At 39.0% G+C, this 21,425-nt stretch overlaps 1 protein-coding gene across 3 annotated transcripts in view; it reads right to left on the reverse strand.

The window, feature by feature from the left end:
• Positions 1-2,094: 2,094 nt before the first annotated feature.
• Positions 2,095-21,425, reverse strand: part of Itgb1 (integrin subunit beta 1) — a 42,474-nt gene continuing 23,143 nt past the window's right edge. For all 3 annotated transcript variants that reach the window (XM_060391762.1, XM_021647719.2, XM_060391761.1), the window contains 11 exons: positions 21,083-21,321; positions 18,756-18,911; positions 17,196-17,291; positions 16,819-16,908; positions 15,070-15,210; positions 14,535-14,734; positions 12,456-12,694; positions 12,022-12,244; positions 10,144-10,376; positions 8,160-8,326; positions 2,095-3,192 (listed from right to left, as the gene is read on the reverse strand). In XM_060391762.1, coding sequence (XP_060247745.1) covers positions 3,127-3,192; positions 8,160-8,326; positions 10,144-10,376; positions 12,022-12,244; positions 12,456-12,694; positions 14,535-14,734; positions 15,070-15,210; positions 16,819-16,908; positions 17,196-17,291; positions 18,756-18,911; positions 21,083-21,321 — 1,850 coding nt within the window. In that variant the 3' untranslated portion in view covers positions 2,095-3,126. The remainder of the gene's footprint in view (positions 3,193-8,159; positions 8,327-10,143; positions 10,377-12,021; positions 12,245-12,455; positions 12,695-14,534; positions 14,735-15,069; positions 15,211-16,818; positions 16,909-17,195; positions 17,292-18,755; positions 18,912-21,082; positions 21,322-21,425) is intronic.

The raw sequence follows: 21,425 nt of genomic DNA on the forward strand, positions 1-21,425 counted from the left end.
TCTCCTCCTAAGTTATTCACATCAGTTATCATATCCAAAGTCTCATGTCATCGAACAGTGGTCAAAATGTTAGTTTTGAAAAGCACCAGCAAATCACAGCCATCTCACTGGTGTCCCCACTATAAAACAAATTAGGCAGAGGAAGGGTAACTGACGCCTCTGGATGAGGATGTGAGGAATGTGAAGAGCCAGAGCCATTGATGGATTGTACTGGAGAGCCAGAGTGCTCCCATATGGTGCAAACTGGGAACAGTCTAGAGCCTAGTTCAGGCCCATCCCACTGTATTGGTCTCACTACACAGGTATGAGCTGTCCTTGTAACTCAAGGTCTTACCTGACCTCCTATCTCAAGGAGATTCGTAAAGTAATATTTAGCAAAGGAATAGCAAAAATTTCAAGACGTGAGCAAACTGTTGAATACACTGCTGAGCTTTACTATTTTGTAATTTTTCTAAAACTTTAGATCAATACTTAAAAATGGTTATTGCTGGAAAAATAAAATTTATCTTACTGCCAAAGTTCTGTGTGTTCTAAGAAAATGTGTGTGTATAAAATATGTAACTAAATCTCAGATTATATTTTGTCTATTTCAAACCCAAATACAAATGTCAATATCCTTGCATACAATCCTAAGAAATAAACTATCCATCCAGCTTCTAATAAACAGATCTCTGCAGTCAAAAAAAAAAGTTTGTTTCTATTAGATGTAATACAAAGTGTAAAAGTCATCATTTTATCCTAAAGACCAACATGGGGAGAGGGCAGTAGAAAACAGACTTCATTCTTACAGTATGAGGTAAGTGGTGCATTCTAGCAAAAAAAAAAAAAAAAAAAAAAAAAAAAAAAAAAAAAAAGTATAATCACAGCTGAAATGGAAATTTCTGGTTTTTTTGAAGACTGAATTTTGTCGTGTGATGTTTTGCCCACGTTGGCTTGTGAGAGGGCACGAGATATTTTGCTATGATCCCTCACATGCAGGGGGCATGACTTTGACCAGCTAAGAACATCCATGGATGGACTTTGAGGAGAGGACATATACAAAGGCCAAGGCGGAAAGAGACACCGCTTTTTGGATAGACATCACTGTGCTGATCTTCATGCTTCAACACGACTTCACAGAGAGAAACGTTCCAGAGAGCTTCTCCGGCCAATCCAACTAGGTCTTGCGGCTTTCGCTGACTTCGTACTGCTCATCCATGTTGGCCTTTGGACTGGACTGCTGGTATCCTGATGACTGAGTCTGGAAATCTCCTAACAAATTGTCGACCCTGATCAACAGGTTGTAGATAAAAGCTCTTTCCCTACTAATCTCCTACTTAAAGTTGCGGTGGGGGGGTTGGGGAGATGGAAGGCAAGTAAATGTACTTAAGAACCCTACATAAAGTAGGTTTGGTGAAAAATCTAAGTTATTATATAAAATCATAAGAAAATTAGCTAGACCAAGCAGGGATATAAACAGCAGGAAACAGGGTCCATTAATGTGATACAAGGCAAGACATAATCAAGATAAAGACTTTTCTCATGGATCTAACAAATTTGCAAAAATGTAAATTCTACCATCAAATTTGTTTTAGCTAAAACTAGATGTTTAAGAGAAATAAAAGAATATCAATTAGCATAAATATCCAGTGAGTTAGAAGCTTTTTATCTATTTAATGTGCGCATGTGTGGGTACCCATTGGGCATGAGCACAGGCATGAGACAGAGGACAACTTACAGAATTCAGTTCTCTCTTTCTACCATGTGGGTCCTAGGAATCAAGAGGTCATCAGGTTAGGCAGCAAGTACCTTTACCACCTAATGAAAGTAAGATTTCTGTAGTTCTCTCTAAGAATAAAATCCCACCCCTCTCTTAAATATCAGCTTTCCAGCATCCAGTAGTCTAAGATGGTGTTCATAAAAAGTTCTGCTAATGTAAGAAAATAGCTCTACACTCGGGGAAATGAAATGTGGTCTATTCTACTGCCCACTTCCCACATGTCTAAAATGAATCACTTTGGCTTATTGTGGATTGAGACATTTCTCCTCAGTATCTTTAACACATAAAAATTACATGCACAAAACTCACAAAAATATAGAGCAAAAACAAACAACTTATGTATTTTAGGCCTTTTTATTTTAATAAATAACTTCAGTTAATAGCATTGTCAAAATTAAAAGGCACTTAAAACAAGATTGTGACTAGTGTAAAACAGAGTAAGCACAGTAGGGAAGGCACGTGCGGATGGTACACAGTGGTTGAATCGCTGTTGGGGGGTGGGGACCTGCCCAGGCCCTGCAATCCCACAAGCAGGACAGCTTACAGTGTTTGTGAAAAAAGCAAATGTACATCCAAGTAAAAGAAAAGGTAATGATAAAAAGCTTTACCCCCTAGTTGCAAATACATACATTAAAAGATTAAAGGAGGTGATAAAAAAGCACCAGGAATTAAACAAAAACAATAAAGTAAAATAAATTTAATCCCCAAAGTCCCCACTCAGCAAATACTATGAAAATTATGGCCTTTATGTGACTAGTTCTCAGCACTTTTATCCAAGGTTGGATTTATAAAGAGAAGGTGTCAGAGTTACAGGTTCAAGTAACTCACAATGGCACACAGGTTTTAAAGCTAAGTTTTTCCTTCCCACCTCCCTGTGTGAGAATTACTTTAATTGGAAACTGTCAACACACTGTCTTTCATAGGCATCATCAAGTATACCAGTGTGCAGCCAGTAGGCTGAACCATGCCCAGAGCCACCAGTAGGACTGTCCTTTTATTCTGTGTAACTAGCCCCGGCTGCTCCTGGAAGGCTGAGAATCAGTAGTGGTGTAGATGCTTGTGATGCTGTTGCTTCAACTTTGCCTTGCATTCCCTCTAGTAGTGATTCCAACAGTCCAGGAGGAAGGGTTAAAAAGGCACACTGTGACCTCAGCTGACAAGGGTAATGATCCTTTCTCAAGTCTTCAGTCCCAGGCATGGATTATAACATTATTTTCCAAATAATAAAAAAATTAAAAATATACATATTGTACATTTTTCAAACCTGCATGTGAATAAGCCCCTAGCCATAGAGCCCCAAAGCTACCCTACTGTGACACCACACTGCTGCTGTGAACCTGGTGTTGTAAAACCGGCCTGAGTAGGACTCATTTTCCCTCATACTTCGGATTGACCACAGTTGTCACAGCACTCTTGTAAATAGGATTTTCACCCTAAAACAAACAAAAATTACCAGTTACTCTCTAAAATCAGTGTTCTAAAACAAGATTAAAAGCCGCAATTGTCTCAAGAAGTTACTTCCAATGTCCAGTGTCAGTGTTTAGAAAGCAAAGATAATGTCTGAGGAGTCTCAGGCTATCGGAATGTTGTGCTCCTGACCCCAGTACATTGTCCCTGGAGGGCTGCCTCACAAACAGCCTCTGCATACAGCCTGTACAGCTGCCATCAGAGGCTCCTCTGAAGATCTGGTACCAACTTAAGGAAGCACTGACAACCCGACTCACACACTCTAATGCATAGGAGTGCTTATTTATGGGGTGGCTGGCTTTGCTCCCAGGGAAAGAGCTGTGCCATGTCTAGGGTAGAGATACATACAGTTCATTTAAAATTTAAAATATGTTCTGAGGTGCTGGGAATGGAACAGAGACAAGAGGAAGGTAACATGGACTCAGCCCTGAGGGCAAGGTCAGCATCTACCAACATGGCAGGAGCTTTGTGAATGCCAATCAGAACAAAGATCACATCTGATCACTCACATAACTTTTCTGTGAATGGAGGGTCAGTGCTGGTGTGCTGGTTAGTTTCTGTCAATTTGACACAAACTAAGGTCTCCTTGGAAGAGAGAATCTTAATTAAGGAATTGCCTCCATCATACTGGCCTGTGGGCATGTCTCTGGGGCATTTTCTTAACTGCTATTTAGTTCAGGAGAGCCTGGCCTGCATGATGGTGACACTCTGGGCAGGTAGGCCTGGGCTGTATAAGAAAGGTACCTGAGCAAGCCAGAGAAAGTATGCTAGTATATAGCAGTAAGAATTTCTCTGGTGGTCTCTGCTTCAGTTCCTGCCCTGAGTTCCTGCTTTAGATTCCTCTGATCATCAGTAAGCCAAATAAACCCTTTTGTTTTCCCACGGTATTATCACAGCAACAGAGCGCAAACCAGAACAGATGGTTAATCTCAACTGTAAAATCATGTGGGAAACAGGCCTCTGGCGATGTCTGTGGGGAATTATCTTAAGGTAACTGAGGTGGGATGCTCACTGTGGGTAGAATCATTTCCTGATACTGAATACTTCATAAAAAGAGAAAGAGAGCTGAGGCCCAGCATTTGTCAAATTTGTGATGCAATTTGAGCAGCTGCCCGAAGCTCCAACTGCTGACTTCTCCACTATGACAAACTGAACCCTCTAATTGTAAACCAGAGTAAACCTGTTCTCCTGGGAGTAACAGAAAAAGTAACTAGTAACGAGATCCTGCAAACAAGCAACCTATTAAACTAACAAAAGTGCTCTCGGAATCTCAAGCTCTCAGCTCATTGGTTGTTCAGAGCAAGCACAGTACTTTACAGCAGGCCTCCTTTGGGTAAGAGGCTGCCTTCTTAAAAGCTCGCTGTTTCCATCTTCCTGGGTGTGAATGCTAGACCTGCCTGCGTTTTCAAATATATTAGGCTATTAAACTACTATTTGATTGTCTTTAAGTTAATGTACTTAACAAAATCTAACATTTAGTGCTTAAGAACTATAAGGGAACAAAAGAGAAAGCAAAATACATAAAAAGAAGTTCAATAATTTGTATCAGTTTATTGTCATGGAGTCTAAAGTAGAATTAATATGGAAAAAACTTACCTTTAGAAAAATTTGTTTTGTCACACAAACAAACAATTATATTATTTAAAATCCAATCAAACAAAAATTTAACATGCAAGTTAGAGATAAAATTAAACTCACTATGTGTATTAGGTATCAGTTTAAATGGAAGTAAGCTAAAGTAATTCAGGCTAGTCCCACCACCCAGGGTGCAGCCCCTGCCCCAAGAAGCCAAAGCAAATTTGCATATGAAGTGAGTGAGTCCCTCCAGGATCACTATGTTACAGGGGACTGTAAATTGCTTAAGCACATGATATGCAATGCAAACTGGGAGGTTTGTAATTCACTGTAGGGAAGGACAGACCTGATAATTTTTTCAGTGTCCCAACACAGTAGTCTTATATGTTCACATAATTACAGTGTCTGCCAATGGTATAATTTATTGGTGGGAAGTCTTGCTCCCATAGCACACACACAGACAAAAGAAAAAAAAAAAGGTTTTATATTATTTTATTGACCCACATGAATTTTATTGTTAATTTCTACTAAAATGCTTATTAAGAAAACATTTTAGGATAATCTATAGCCATAAATTTTCTTAGATTTTAATAATACATAAAATTTAAGAAACGCTTGCTTTTTTAATTGTATGAAATGCTTATTCTAGCTGAAGAAAGTCTCTACAGCTAAAAATTAAATCAAGAATATTAATTATAAATAGTAACTATTGATCATTTACTCAAAGTGCCATTAAATGTTTAGGAAGGGCAGTTAATTCACCTCATAGAATAAGTGGAAAATTCTGTGAGAAGAAATTATATGAAACTGTTAATACCTGATTGATTTCTTTGTGAACACAAATAAAGCCCCAGTAATTTCACTAGCTAATCAGTTTTCCTACAAAAATTAATTTTTGTAAAATATCAGGTAAGCATAAAAGAAGATATCAGGTTTCAAACACACATGAGCTTAACAATTTTTTTCAATAATTTTCTCAACAATAATTTTCTACTAGCCCTTAAATAAAACCTTCTGAGCGGTAAAAAAAGATCCAGCAAGTCATGATTTCCAGAAATTATTGCTACTTCCTATGTCCCTTAAAAATACAAAACATTTCCTTACTTGCGGCTTTCTGCAAGTCCATTTATTAGCTGACTGATTCATTAAGTCATTATAAGGATGGAGATGAAACTTAAGCCCTCCTACAATACTTCCTGTAGCCCTTCAATTTTGCTTTCCAAGTCCACTGACAAAGTAATCACCTTCTGTGTAGGAAAGTAATTCTGCCATTTTGTTTGCCCAACCAACTGCCTTAACCCAAGTCACAATACAGTGTCAAAATGGACCACTCTGTAAAGTGTTCTATATCTTCCTAAGAACTCCCCCCTAAAGAATGTGGTTACTAAACTAATAACTGGTGCAGAGCAAAGGACAGGGATACAGGCCACAGTCTAGACTTTTGAATCTCATAACTAGATGTGTGAACTTGGCTTCTCCGATCTCTTCTATGGAACAAAAATAAAGAGAGTTACTACTATTCTCACAACTAACAAACAATAATAGGGTTCTGAGAACCATCCTGAAACACAGGAGGACCCTGTAGCTAGTACCAACATCATCTCTGTCGACAGAAAGTGAAAATGAGAGAACATGAATCCTCCCAGGCTCTATCTAATCCATAAGAAAAGAATTTGGTGCTAAATGTAATCAGCCTTTTTCATGGGAGTTTTAAGAGAGGCAAAAACAGGTGGATCTTTTAGTTCAAGGCTAGCCTGATACTAACATGATCTACACAGAAAGTTCCAAGATAGCCAAGGCTACAGTTACACCTTGTCTCAATCAAAAAACAACCAACAAAAACTTTCAGTTTTAAATTCAAAAGTCAGAACCATTTATTTAATAACTGGTAAGAAACACACAAAACCATTCTGTTTCTCCGTGAAATAAACAAGAACTAAAAAGTCTCAAAGTCTTCCTAGAATGGGTAGTATGAACTGTAATTGTGAACAAAGCAAACTGGTTTCCCATTTTGATTTCACACTCAGCTTCACTATTCAATTCAGGAGGTAATTCATTATGTTACACCACCTTCTAGAACAGGACTGCATCAGAGAATGTAGCCCATCTGTCAGTTAACACCCTCCCTGCTGAAGATCGAAGAGGAGCCTCAGAAAGGTGACAGAGCTCATACTGCTATACTTACTAAGCAGAAGGGCTGGGGCTGACTGGCGCTGCCTGACTGCAAAACATTCTCTTCTCTCCACCAACACATGGGGTCCTTCTATGCCTTATTTTTGTAAAGTCCTCCCAAGCACTAAGTTAACATATGAGAGAAGCCACAGATAGCCATATAAAGAAGCCAAACAAAAAGAGCAATAGGGGTGAGAGACACATATGGTGCAGTAAAAAAAAAGAAGTTCACATGCAAGGAAAGTAAAAGGAAATACGAACGGCAATTCAGAGACCAGCTTTACGTCCATAATTTGGGTTCTTGAAATTATTAATAGGACTCTTGTAAATCGGGTTTTCTTGCTAAAGTGAAAGAAATAGTTTCTAGTGATTTCATCAGAAAGAAAATTGGTGTGTATAGTGTGTTAACACTATAGATGGAATGTTATTTCTATACTTTTGAAATTTCTAAATTTTAATAAAAACCCCAACCAAACTACAGTGAAAGACACATGACTACTAGTATTCACAATTTAAGAATACTACATGAAGACATCAATTCTTTCTTGTGTCAAAGTGTGAATCTTTAAGGGCCAATTTTTAGCCAACCACCTGACTCCATTCTGAAAGCACTGAATGGCACACACCAGTCAAGCTTGTGTTTCTATTAAGCAAGCTTTACAGATATGCAATCTGAAGAGGATAAAATACACTTTAAGTATTTCTAAATACACAAACACACCTTATTATAGATCTCATCCCAAGAAGGTCCCTTGTAATCCCACCTTCAGCCCTTCATTATAGCCTCAGAACCATTGATTTATGTGTATTTCCCAGAAGTCATATAAAGAGAATCATAATGGCTGGATGGGGAGAGATGGGGAAAGGGATCTTTCTATAGTGTAGCCTGAGACATTGGTGATATCATTTAAGATTCTATCTTACATTAGTGAGCAGAGGAACATATTTAGAATCAGACCTATTAAAGAATTAAAAACACTGGCCACTATATACATAGAATATATATCCTCATAAATTTTTTACTGCAATAGAATGCTTCTAGTTTTCAACAAATGCAAATTCTTTGAATAATGAACTTTGGGGAAATGAAATATTTAAAGAGGACTTTAAAGGTCAGCCTCACCATTAATAAGTTACATTTACTTTGGGAATTAACCTACTTCTCAGTAGATGTTTCATAACTTACCGTGTCCCACTTGGCATTCATTTTCTCCTTTTCAAATTTAGCAAATTCCCTTCTGTCGTGAATTATCATTAAAAGCTTCCAAATCAGCAACAAGGCAAGGCCAATAAGAACAATCCCAGCAACCACACCTGCTACAATTGGGATGATGTCAGGACCAGTAGGACAGTCTACAAATGAAAGGGTTAATTGTGAGCATAGAAAGACTGTTCACAAAGTTCACATGACCACAAAGAGCTGGATGGGATCTTATAAAATTAATACTACTAAAAACTCAAGAGACTGCATACTATCCCCAAAACCTATTTAAAAGCTACTAGGTTCTAGGCCAGGTACGGTGGTACATACCTTTAATCTCAAGAGACAGACCTTTATAAGTTTTAGGCCACCTTGAACTACATAGTGAGTTCTAGGCCAGACAAGACTACACAGTAAGACCCTGTCTCAAACAAACGCACACACACACAGAACTACTAGGTTCTATCAAGGAAGCTTACAAGACTGCATTTATTTGGAGGTTACAGAATATTTCTTTTCCTAAAGACTAATTTTAAAAAAATTATAAGACCATCAAAAAATAATGAAAAGTTTATATGTAATTAAGAATATTACGCTGCGGGGGGGGGGGGGGGCGTGCAGCCTTGCCAGGCCACAGAGGAAAGCAATGCAACTAATCCTGATGAGACCTGATAGGCTAGGGTCAGCTAGAAAGGGAGTAGGACCTCCCCTATCCATGGACTAGGGGAGGAGCATAAGGAGAAAAGAGGGAGGGAGGGTGGGTTTAGGAGGAGATGAAGGAGGGGGCCACAGCTAGGATACAAATTGAATAAATTGTAATAAATGATAATAACAAAAAATTTAAAAAAGAATATTATGTTCAAGATTATAAAGTACTAAGCAATGTAAAAGCCACTGAAGATGACTGGCAACCAGGTAGCATAGGCTTGCACTCATGTGGCAGAAGCTGCAAGATTGTCACAACTTCAAAGTTAGCCTGGTCTGTGTTGTTAGTTCCAGGCCAGCCAAGAGCAACATGGCAAGAGTGTCCTAAAACCAAATAAAAAGACTTGGGTAACTGGAGAAATACCCTGCATGCATGAATTAGGCCTACAAATAAAGGTGCCTGGCACCAAATCATAGCACATGTACAATGCTCCCCCAACACACATCAGTTAAAGTACTGTCATGAACAATGTAGAAATAAATCAGCAAGCCATTATGTATAGCAACACCCTGGATTCACTACACAACACCACAAAAACAGCAACAAAGTCCCTGTGTTCAAAGACAATGAAAAGATACAGAGGCACACATGACAGTATTCACAGAGTTTTTGTTGGTGCTGCAGAACAGTGCAGAGAACAAAAGATGGCTCAGTGGGTGCTTGCTGACAAGGCTTGACAAGTCTGGCCTCTTGTGTTTGATTTTCAGAAAACACATGGCAGGAAAGAAACAAACAGGCTGGCAGGCACACACGCTCTTTCTCTAAATATGCTTTTTTTAAAAAAAGTAAAAACTAAAAAGTTGGATGGTTTTTTGTAACAAACATATGCTTACCAATACTCTAGAATATAGGCACTAATATAGAGAATGACAAAGAATCTTCAAAGGCTACTAGAAAAAGAAGGTAAAATGTGCCTAATTTCTGGGAAGTTGAACAAATTCAATGTTAGTAGTATCTTCTAGAAGATCCTCTTCTGGTTACTAAAGCTGGAACACGCTCAGATTTAAATATCACCAACAATACTGCTCAGGTTCCATCTATGGGCAGATTATTGCATTTAACCTTGAAATTCTTTACTAAGGAAACTTGATTTCTCTCTTCCTTAGTTGAATAAATAAATAAAGCCAAATTCTACTTTAAGCTTTAGGAAGAAAAACATAAACCTAAACAATAAGAATCCAGGCTGTTTCTGAGCCCCAGAAATAACCCAGAGCAGAAACAAGGCATCAATGAAACAATGTCTAGGCACCTCCCAGCTTTTACCTGGAGTCTCCACCACATGCACGATGGCTTCATTGTTGCCATTAACGGAGTAGGTGAAATAGAACCAGCAGTCATCGATGTCCTTCTCCTTGCAGTGGGTCACAGGATCCACCTGCACAGGCTGGGGCAACTTGTCCCTGCTTTCTACCTTGGTGAGGTTGAAGTGGGAGCACTCCTGCGCACATGTATCCTTCTTCTCTCCTTTATTGAAGGCTCTGCACTGAACACATTCTCTAAGACAGAAATCATTACACTTGGCATGTGTTAAGATGAAGTTTGCTTAGAATACTTCATGTGTTAAACTAATGGCCATACTGATCTAAGGGCAATATAAACTCAGAGGGAATAGAAAGGCAGTATATTCCACAAAAGATCCCAGTTTCCAGCAGCCTCCGCCAAGCCAATGCCACTAAGTCCAGCAACACCCTGACTAGCAAAGATGCAGTCAAAGAATAATGGAGTTAGTAAGGAGTTCTCCAGTTACATCTTGGATCAAGACCACTGCTGGCAAAGCACCCAGGAAGCTATAAACGCTGCCAGCAAGCATGTGCCCTCACCAGGCCTTATCAAGGTTTCACCTAACATCTGCTTCACAAACCTTACTTCCTAGTCAGATATGGGAAACTGCTCAGCCTCCAGTACAGACCTGACATCCACAGCATAGCTATGGGTGCTGCAGAGGTGACAGTTAGGCCTACATAGTGGATCTTGGTTTATAAGACACCAACATATCCATGACAAACCTGTGATGGATATGCTCAAGGCCACCAGCTAGCACACTGCCAACCTGGGGAAACATGCATAAAAATCTAGTCTGAGCCCTTGGTGATGGCCACATATGCAGTCCTAGCTTGGGTATGATGAGGCATAAGGATTTCAAGTTCAAGGTCAGCCTAGGTTCAATAGCAACGTCTTTCATTCTAAACTGTGTGTGGATTTTATAAAAACAATACAATTCAAAATGTTTCAGTGAACAAACTTTAGCAGTTCAAATTTATAACAATTTTACATAAACCAGATACATTTTCCTAGTCAATGCTAACACTTGGGTTTTTCTTGAAAATAAATTTCCCATTGATAGGTCTCTAAAATTGAAAATTAAATCACTATAAAGAAATAAAGGTGGGGCTGAGGAGATGGCTCAGTTAGTAAAGTGTCTGCTTCACAAGCATGAAGACCTGAGTTCAGATCACTTAGAACCCATGGAAAAGACCAGGCATGAAGGCACATGTTTGTAATCCCAGTGGTAGAAGACAGAGACAGGTAGATTTCTGTTCTAGCCTATTTGGCAAAGTTCCAGGTCAATGAAAGCCCCTGTGGTAAATTAAGGTAGAAGGTCCCTGAGAAACAACAACCCAAAGTTGTCTGAGCTGCAGGCATACACGTGATATATATACACCTCCACAACACAAAATTTAGAAATAGGTAACACAAAACCACAGTAACTTATGCAATGTATTTTGGTGTAATAATTTACCAAGGGGAAAAAAACAAAAAACTTCCATTCTCCTGAGGCAAGGGATAGCAAGTGGAATAGAGTACGCCTCTGTGATAGTGCTCAGAGCTCTATCACTACCACTAAAGCTTAAAAACAAAGAAAAGTAGTGTCAATTAAATAAGGTAACAGCACAGACTCACCACACTATGACTTCAGATTGAAAAAACAACACAATTCTCGTGACATACTTCAGTGTTATACAATACATATTCACCATTAAGAATTTTAGGACATAAAATAATGGGCTAAATCAGAAGTAGCAAATATTCTCTTTGAAGTATAATGTGCCAGCACTCTCCTCTGGCTCTAGTGGTTATAACAGAGGATACTGGAGTCAGCTAAATGAGGGTGGCTATGTGAAGCACTTAGGAAGTACTTACTTATGCTCTGCACAGACACCAAGGCAGGTCTGACACGTCTCACAGGTTGGCCCTTGAAACTTGGGATCTGTGCACTTACAAGCACCACACTCACAGACGCCCCGGCCATTGCAGATCTGACCATTTGATGCTATGCACGGAGTAGTGTCCAAAGAACAGTCACATGCACTGCCGGTATAATTGGGAAAGCATTCACAGACACGGCACCTGCAGATACCATTTCCTGCAATGAAAAACATCATTTCTCAAAATAACAGTAAAATGTATCATCACAGCAGTCATTCACGAACTAAAAACAAGCCACAACATGGAGGAAAGCAGAGCTAATGGAAAGCCTACCCTACATGCTGCCCCTTTCTGTATTCACCAGTGATTCTAGTATCTGACCTCAGCAGGGGAGCTGTACCATATAGCTACTGCTGCTGCTTACTCACCTCCACAAATTAGGCCGTTGGACCGATCACAGTTGAAGTTATCACACTCACAGAATTTGCCAGAGTAAATTTCATTTGTGTTATCTCTCTTCCTGCACACACACTGCCCACAGACACACTCTCCATTGTTGCTGCAGATCTCTGAGCTATTCTCTCTCCTGCAGTAAGCGTCCATGTCTTCACTGTTCACTTCGTCTGTGCTGCACTCACAGTGCCTCCCAACACGCCCCTCATTACACCTTTGAAAAGATCCAAACACCGTCACAAAAACAAATCTCTTCACATTAGCGAAGTACCAGGTAAGGATGTCCACTCCACGCATGCAGACATGAGAAAAGTACATTGCGTTTACACACGAACACACATGCATACAGCATGCAATAGCAACTCAAGTTTTTATGGAACACACAGGGACCTCCGGGAAGTTCATCTGTAGCAAAGAACCATTCTGACCAAAATGAAAACATACTCTAGCAACAAACAAACAAAACATCTGGAAAAATAAACTCATTTTTCAGAAAAATAAGATAGAGTCTCCGTAGACCAGAATACCCTGAACTCAGAGATCTGGCTGCCCCTGCCTTCTGGGGGATTAAAGGCATGTGTCACTTTGTCAGGCTAAATTCTCAAATATATGCTATTAGATTAGTGTTACAGACTATCTAGCATAAAGTTTAAAGCAACTGTTAACATAAAAAATAGCAGTGAATGCAATCTTAAATGTTGAAAACTATATTGAGTACATAAACTGAAAAAAAGTACTAGCCTTAGGTAAGAGTAAATTTACTGCACAGGTGCAGACTTCTCAGATAACCCACATATCTTGGAACATTTACGTTCGTGGACACTGGATAAAGTGATTTTGCATATGCTAAATAAAAGGCAAAATATTTTCAAGAAAATCTTTTTGGAAAAATGCCATTTTACTAAAAAACAGACAAACAAACAAACAAAACTTAATGCCTCAAACAAGATAAGCACAACACAGAAAAAATACAGTATTTAAATTATTACTTAAAATGAGCAATTAAAAAATGATGGTAAAGTCAGTGTGGTGACATATTCCTGTAATCCCAGCACTCAGGGAGGCAGAGGCAGGTGGATCTCTGTAAGTTCGAGACCAGCCTGGTCTACAAAGTGAGTCCAGGACAACCAAGGCTACATAAGAGAAACCCTGTCTTGGGGAAATTTTTTTTATGGTAAACATAGATATTCATTTTCCTTTGGTTCAATAATCAAAACCACAGTGATGTTGTACTGGCATTTATATTTAAAAGTTCTATTATTTTTATTTTAAAAGGCTATATTATGACTATAGTTTAATTTTTAATTTAAAAGTAGCCAAGGGGGTTGGTGAGATGGCTCAAGGTGTAAAGGCACTGGCCATCAAACCTGACAGCCTGAGTTCAAACCCTAGGATTCACAGGGCAGACAGAACAAAACTCCTGCAATTGTCCTCACCTCCACGAGCCTGCCATGACACAAGGGTACACACACACACACACACACACACACACACACACACATATACAAAGACAAAAAAATAAATGTAAATGTTAAATACTGTTTTCTCTTTATCCCAGCAATACAAAATTAATGCAGCACAACATAAACATTTTTTCGCTAAATCACAGATAAAACTGTCATTAACACTGGGAGCAGTGGCTTCTGCCTACAACCCAAATACTGAGACAATAAGATCATAAACTTGGGGTCATCCTAGGCTACAAAACAAGACCCTTTCTCAAAGTAAAACAAAATTTAAAAAGAAAGTCACCCCTATGAGTTTGACAGTTTTTATAAAACATGTTTCTATCTACTTATTTTTTTCCAGATGTGTTTTGCTGTAGAGAACTGGGAGTGCCATTAGGACAGCAAAGCTCAAAGGCAGCCATGAGAGACTGTAGATACACTGCTTACCTAGCCAAAAGCTTCACTGTGGCGTATGAGCAGTTGTAAGAAAAGAGAACCTCAAGTCCATGAGTAAGTCACTGGCACAAAGGTTTATCTTTTTACTTTCTATGGGCTCCAGATGAAGCTGCCTGTATCTGTGACCTGCTGCAGCAAGGTTCCACTCACCTGCAGGCTCCACATTCAAATGTTCCATTTCCCTCATGGCACTTGGGACTTGCTGGAATGCCATGACTTTGGCAATCACACTTACAGATGAACTGAAGAATGACCTCTACTTCTTCAGTGAAGCCCAGGGGTTTAATTTTAATGGTTTCAGACTCCTTATTTGGACACTTATTTGCAGTTATGCTGATTTCAAATTGAACCTTAAAGGGAAAAAATAGATTAACAAACTTAGCAATGAACATAACAATATTTCAAAAGCTAGTCTTTTCATGTTTCTCGTATAAGAAATTATATTTAACTCTTTAGATGTATTTACTTAATGTGTGGTGTTTTGCACATCTGTGTACCATGTGCATGCAGTGCCCATGGAGGTCAGAAGAGGGCATCAGGTCCCTGAGAACTGGAGTCGCAGGTGGCTTTGTGCCTTAACACTTTTAACCACTGGGCCATCTCTCCAGCTCCAAAATTACTTTTTTTACGAGTTTTTCCTATAAATAAACAAACAAACAAACAAAAAAATGCTCACACAACATACCTCATCTCCAAGAGAAATGTTGGAACACTTCCGTCCATTTTCTCCTGTCCCATTCACCCCATTCTTGCAGTAGGATTTGTAATTTATTGTTACTCCTTCTGGCAATTTGCTGTTTTCCAAAATAACTTCTGAAGAAAGGGACTAAAAAAAAGGCTAATCATGAACAGGAAAGTAAAATATGACTTGAACACACACACACACACACAGATGAAACAGCTATTATAAAAACACTATCATTTCAATACTCTTCAATTCAACAGTGTTAGAAAATCTAGAGTAATCAACTCTAAAAGTCCAATATTCAAAATAATGTGTACAATGTAAAAGCATTTCTTTTTTTATTATTCAAGAAAATGCTAATGATCTCATACCACAAAGGCCTGATTATGAGGAATCCTAAGAACACATAATAGATGCTTGCTGCCCCCAGTGTCGCATAGCTATCCCTAACTGTCCTCTGGCCTACTCCCTTCCAGCTAACTAGAGACCAGAGCAACAGAGTAATCAAATTTATGTGGTACCACTGTCATCTTGTCCACCTCCTAAACACCCTTGTGGAGGCTGAAGAACTAGAGCTTAGCTCAATGGTACAGCAGTGCCTGGCACTATGAGGTCCTAGGCTTGGTTCTTAGCACTCACAAAAAATAAAACATGGGGAGAAAGAAGAGTCCAGGCAGTGTATATTTAAAAGAGAAGACATCTCAGAACAGTGAGGTTGTAATGACAAGCCACCTCTCCTCACTCACACCCCTACAGGGATAGCAATGAGGAAAACAATCTCAAGACAGAGGCTAGAATAAGTAGAGTCTTGTCTTTGCCAAACCCCTCTGTGTCAGTCTTTCCAAAATGTCTTAGAATCTGATTTAAGGCATGTATTAAAAAAAAAAAAAAAATCAATGTGAGGTTCAAAGCCAGGCATGATGTAACATACCTAGAAGATGGAGGCAGGAACATCACAAGTTCAGATCCTCGACTATCCGTAGATGTCAAGGCAGCCTGGGCTACATGGTACTGTCTCAAAAACTTCTAGGGCTGGAAAATGGATCAGTTGTAAAAGAAGCTTGCCAGCAATCAAAACAGGCACTCTTACTTAAGCTCCCAAAGGGAGGGAATCGTTATTTCCGTTTCCAAATGGTACGCTTATGTATGTACATACATATGAGAGTGTACAAATATTTCTGAAAACCAAAAACATGTTCTTTCAGTTTGTCTTCTGAAAGAGGAGAAAAATTAAAAAATCCTTGTCAAGCATCATTCACCAAAATAGGTAATCTAGCCAGGCATGGTGGTGGTACACGCCTTTCATCCCAGCACTTGGGAAGGCAGTGGCGGTAGATCTCTATGAGTTCAAAGCCAGCTTGGTCTTTATGAGTTACAAGATTGTCAGGGCTATATAAAAAGATCTTGTCTCAAAAACAAATAAACAAACAAGTAAATAAAAATAAGGTTAAAGAATAAAGGTGACTTAGGGGAAGAAAAAGAAGAGATGTATACATCGAAATGCCAACTAGAAGATACACAGCCTAATGATACATAAACAAGAGCCTGGAAACATACATATGTCTTTATCTAAAAATTATTATTTTGCTTAAATTATGCTTTCATAAGACTAAAAAAATTAAAGTTTTTCCTCTAGATATGAAATTTAAATTCACATTTGGCACTGTCCCTTCAGCTTGCTGGTGTGTTTATAAAGGGTGTTTTACTTAGGGCATGGCATGAAGCTGACTCCATTTAAAGTGCACTCACATTATAGGCATCAATGATCAGCTGGATCACATTACTAGAGTTTCCAGACAGTGTGCCCACTGCTGACTTAGGAATCAAATTCTTCAATTCCTGAAATTAAACATGTAAAACAGAAATATTATTTACTCAACCAATTAGAATCCATTGAAAAGTAAAATTATTTTGACACCTCCGGTCTCTATTCATTTCCTAAGCATCTTTCGAAGTCAAACCTAAAAAAAAGATAACAATCCTAATAGTATGCAATTAAAATGAACATAAATGTGTTTGTCAAATTCAGTATGGATACCTGGTGGCATTTTCCTACATTTCAAAGACATAATTCTGCTATTAATAATTAACCAATAGGAAAAACCTAGAACTTTCATACTTTTTACCTTGTAAACAGGCTGAAACTCTTCAGTAACTGCGAAAATCGTCTGAATATTATTTTCACTTAATTTCTGGACAAGGTGAGCAATTGAGGGATAATCCTAAGGAACCAAATAATACAATTTAGCATATAAATACAATGTATAATCAATGTTGAGTTTTGTTTTATTTGGGTCTTACACTATAGCCCAGGCTTATTCCCAACTGCTAAGATTACAATATTTGAGTTGATAAGCATTCATAACAAGATCATTCACACAAGACTCCTTTCACAAGAAAGAATATCAAACTCAAGTAACTGCTGAGCTGGGTCATGTGTATGTAGTGAGAATTTTGGTTTCTTTAAAAAATCCAGTTATATTATCTGAATATATTTTTGTTTTAATCCCAGTTGTGGGATATGGGGCTGCTTCTGATTGTCTATAGCCATTAACTATAATTGTCTCATGCCAGCTGAGGATAGTTATGTTTGGAATTCTGGGAACTTTTAATAAATGCCAGAGCCCAGAGAGGGATGGGGACACAAACGAGAAGGAGAAGAAAGAAGAAGAAAAAGAGGAGAAGCAGGAGGAGGAAGAAGCTGCTTCCCTCCTGGTGCTCCTGGTTGCTGCTGTTGCAGTCTGATGAGAAGCTGGAGTTATCCTGACAATGAAGATTGGACTTACCCCAAGGAACCTTCCTGCTAAGTAGCAGGAAGTAGTCTATAGAGGTCTATAGCCCCTCTCCCCTTCTAATCTTTCTCTCCTACCCAATATTGGGGGTTGGAAGGGATTAGGATGAATAAGGGTTGAAAGGGAGGTAGAGGTATAAGAACACAAGTAAAATAGATTAAAAGAATACATTTACACGTATATATTAAGCTTCTCTCTTTTACATGTTTAAGAACTTTGATATTTTAGTAGGTTTTATTTATTTTTGTTTTATGTTTATTGGTGTTTTGCCTGTGTGTGTATTTGTGTGAGGGTATCAGAAGCCCTAGAACTAGAGTTACAGAGAGGTTTGAGCAGCCACGTGGGTGCTGAGTATTGAACCCAGGGCCCTCTGAAAGAGCTGCCATTGTTCTTAACTGTAGAGCCATCTCTCCAGTCCCATCTTAAGAGGTTTTTAACTACAAGACAAACTACATATTTTAAATGTGAGTGAAATTATGGAACCAGAACTAAAGGCTCCTGTTACCTAGAAGACTAAGATTCACCAATACTGGATTTCTTCTAGACCATGAGTGATTTGCCTACACTTGCTTTCAGTGAGAGGCAGAGTGCATATTTTTAAGTCATGATATAGAAGGTAAACCTAGTTGAATTACACATTTAGAAATATGACCAGTGATGCTGACAAATGACATATGGAAATGAGGAACCACTTGCTTGCTTATCAACATCCCTGCCACCCAGACAGAACAGCACAATACCAGGGCTTCAAAACAGCAATACAGCTCTCCTGCCTGTCATCAGGCCCCACACTTGTCAAAACAGCACAGCTACAAACCCTGTCTCCTACACGCTCAGTATTACTCACTAAAATCTACCAAAACTCACTCACTAGGTGAGGACTTACGTACTTACATAGTAATGGCTCATTGTATATACATTGTTTTCCAGGTGACATTGTCCATCGTTGGGCAAAACAATACCACCAAGTTTTCCATCTCCAGCAAAGTGAAACCCAGCATCCGTGGAGAACACCAGCAGTCGTGTTACATTCCTCCAGCCAATCAATGACTTTAAAAGAAAAAGGTCAACTGCAGATACTTCTCACAGTAACTCAACATGAAAGCCTTCAGGCTCAAAGGCTGCAACTGCACTTTTAACCTAATTTCTTGTCCCAGTGCTAATGTTGCTGATCAGTGCACAGAGCCTGCAAGTTTCTCCTCCAGTACTTTATAGCCTCTTTTTGCTGGTCATCCATAAGGACATCTCTCAATTCAGAGTCTGCCTTTTAGTAGGGTGCTGAGTATTTGATGAATCCAGAGACTCAATACACACCTGTTACTGCCCAACTTCTGGCTCCTGTTCCCACCCACCCTGCTGTGCACCCTGCTATATCATATACCTCCTTTATCATATCTCTCCTTTGTGCAAGGCTGCTAGGCTTTACTTTCTTGAAACATGCTTTCATGAAATCCATACAAGCCTTAAACTTACTACGTAGCCAAGAATGGCCTTGAACTTTTAATCCTCCTGCCTCTAACTCCTAAATGCTAGGATGAGTGACATGTGCCACTATACCTAGCTTCATTTTCTTACTGTAGGAAAAACTGTCAAAGAACTTATCCTACTTTATATCCCTTTCTTCTAGCTCATGAAATCAGTTCATTTGTACAATTTCACTAGCTTATTCAACAAAGAATTTAAGTAACATGAAAATCCCTTCTATTATATAATTTTTTTTCCTAAACTTAAATTGACTCAACACATTTCTGTAAATTCCTTGAAGGTAGAAACTATGTTTCTTGGGGCTGCAGAAATGGCTCACAGGTTAAGAGCACTGGCTCTTCTCCCAGAGGTCCTGAGTTCAATTCCCAGCAACTACATGGTGGCTCACAACCACGTATAATGAGATCTGGTGCCCTCTTCTGGCAAGCAGGCATACATCCAGGCAGAACACTGTAATAAATAAAATAAATCTTTAAAAAAAAATTGAGTTTCTTGATTCTAATCATTTTTCAAAGGCAGGTTACCTGCTCCTTTGCCTCTAAAGTATGACAAAATCAGAAAGACAGCCACAGCCTGGGGGGTGAGCTGGTTTGATCCTGCTGGTTAAAGCAGAAGAAGCCAAGAAAACATTCTCCAGTGATGGGAACAAGGGGGTCAGAGAATAAGGAAGGCTAAGGCCAACAAATAACCGGAATACTATTTTTTTAATTACGAGCACTTCACTGGCAAGTCAAAAGTAAGGACAGTAGTCAGAATGTGCTGTCTATGTGTACATCAAATAGATCACGGCAACAACACCTTCCCACTGTCCTATGAGGTAGTCAACTGCCTAGGAGCAGGGAGAACAGAAAAATCCTTCCTCTACACTACCACAATGCTTTACTTAGTATATTGGAGATCTACACCTTCCCCTTACTACAGTACGGTACTCCATACAAGCTTCATTGGCCTAACAATGTTTTCCACTCTCAGCCTCAGTTTTTATTAAAAGATCATGTAGGGTCTGGTATAGTGGAGCATACCTGAAATCCCAGGAGGTGGAGGCAAAAACATCTCTACAAGAACAAGGATAGCCTGGGCTACACCACAACACCGTATTTCAAAAAAGCAAAACAAATAAATAAATAGATGGATAAATAAACAAATAAGAAAGAAATCAATCAGAAATACCCATGGATCATAAGCGCTGGTCCCTAGTGCAACAGAATCCGGCTTACTCTCCCTGAAAACCTTACAATTAAACCACAGATACTGTATTACTACTTTTATTACAAACCTAAGTTGTCATATGGCTCATTAATCAAGCCTTTAAAAGTTCTTTCCCTTTATTATTAAGACAGAAGATGAAGACACTTGTCAAAGGCAATGAGCAGAGCGGACAGCCCAGACAACATCATTACATCTCCAGCCACAAAGTTAGGCCCCTCAGCTTCTTCCAAAACCCAAGCCAGCTAAAGTCTACGCTCTGCTGCTTCAAATGAATAGGACACCGGCCTTCCAAACTCCTTAGGAGTGAATTCTTTACCTGGCTCAAATAGTGATGAAGTGATTAGAGATACTTGGGAAAGCAGCAGTGACAGGTGGGAACTTAGAAGACTAGTATCAGTATTCCTCAAGAGGAAATCTTATAGTAGCTAAGGTCATTTTGACGTAACTTTTAGTATAAATAAAGCACACACATACTTAAAATAAACCCCCACAGATAATGCTATCAGTCCTCTGTAGAAATAACTTACTCCACAAACTGCAACCTGCATGATTGCATCAAATCCACCTTCTGGAGAGTCCAAGTTTCCAGATATGCGCTGCTGACCAACAAGTTCATTGAAAAACTCTCCTCTGTCAGTAAGACTGAGAACATTTTTGTAGCTAAATGGGCTGGTGCAGTTTTGTTCACTTGTACAAGGGTTTCTGAGCTTTGCTGGGGTTGTACTAATGTATGGCATCACAGTTTTCTCCACAAATGAGCCAAAGCCTGAATTAAAAAAAAAAAAATGCAATTAGATAGATGAGTGGGCAGAGACCAACAAACTTACATCACTTTTAAATGGATGCTTATTTAGGGGGGAAGGTGTACAC

This window comes from Meriones unguiculatus, chromosome 10, assembly GCF_030254825.1.
Source record: "Meriones unguiculatus strain TT.TT164.6M chromosome 10, Bangor_MerUng_6.1, whole genome shotgun sequence".
In the NCBI taxonomy this organism is placed as follows: Eukaryota; Metazoa; Chordata; class Mammalia; order Rodentia; family Muridae; genus Meriones; species Meriones unguiculatus.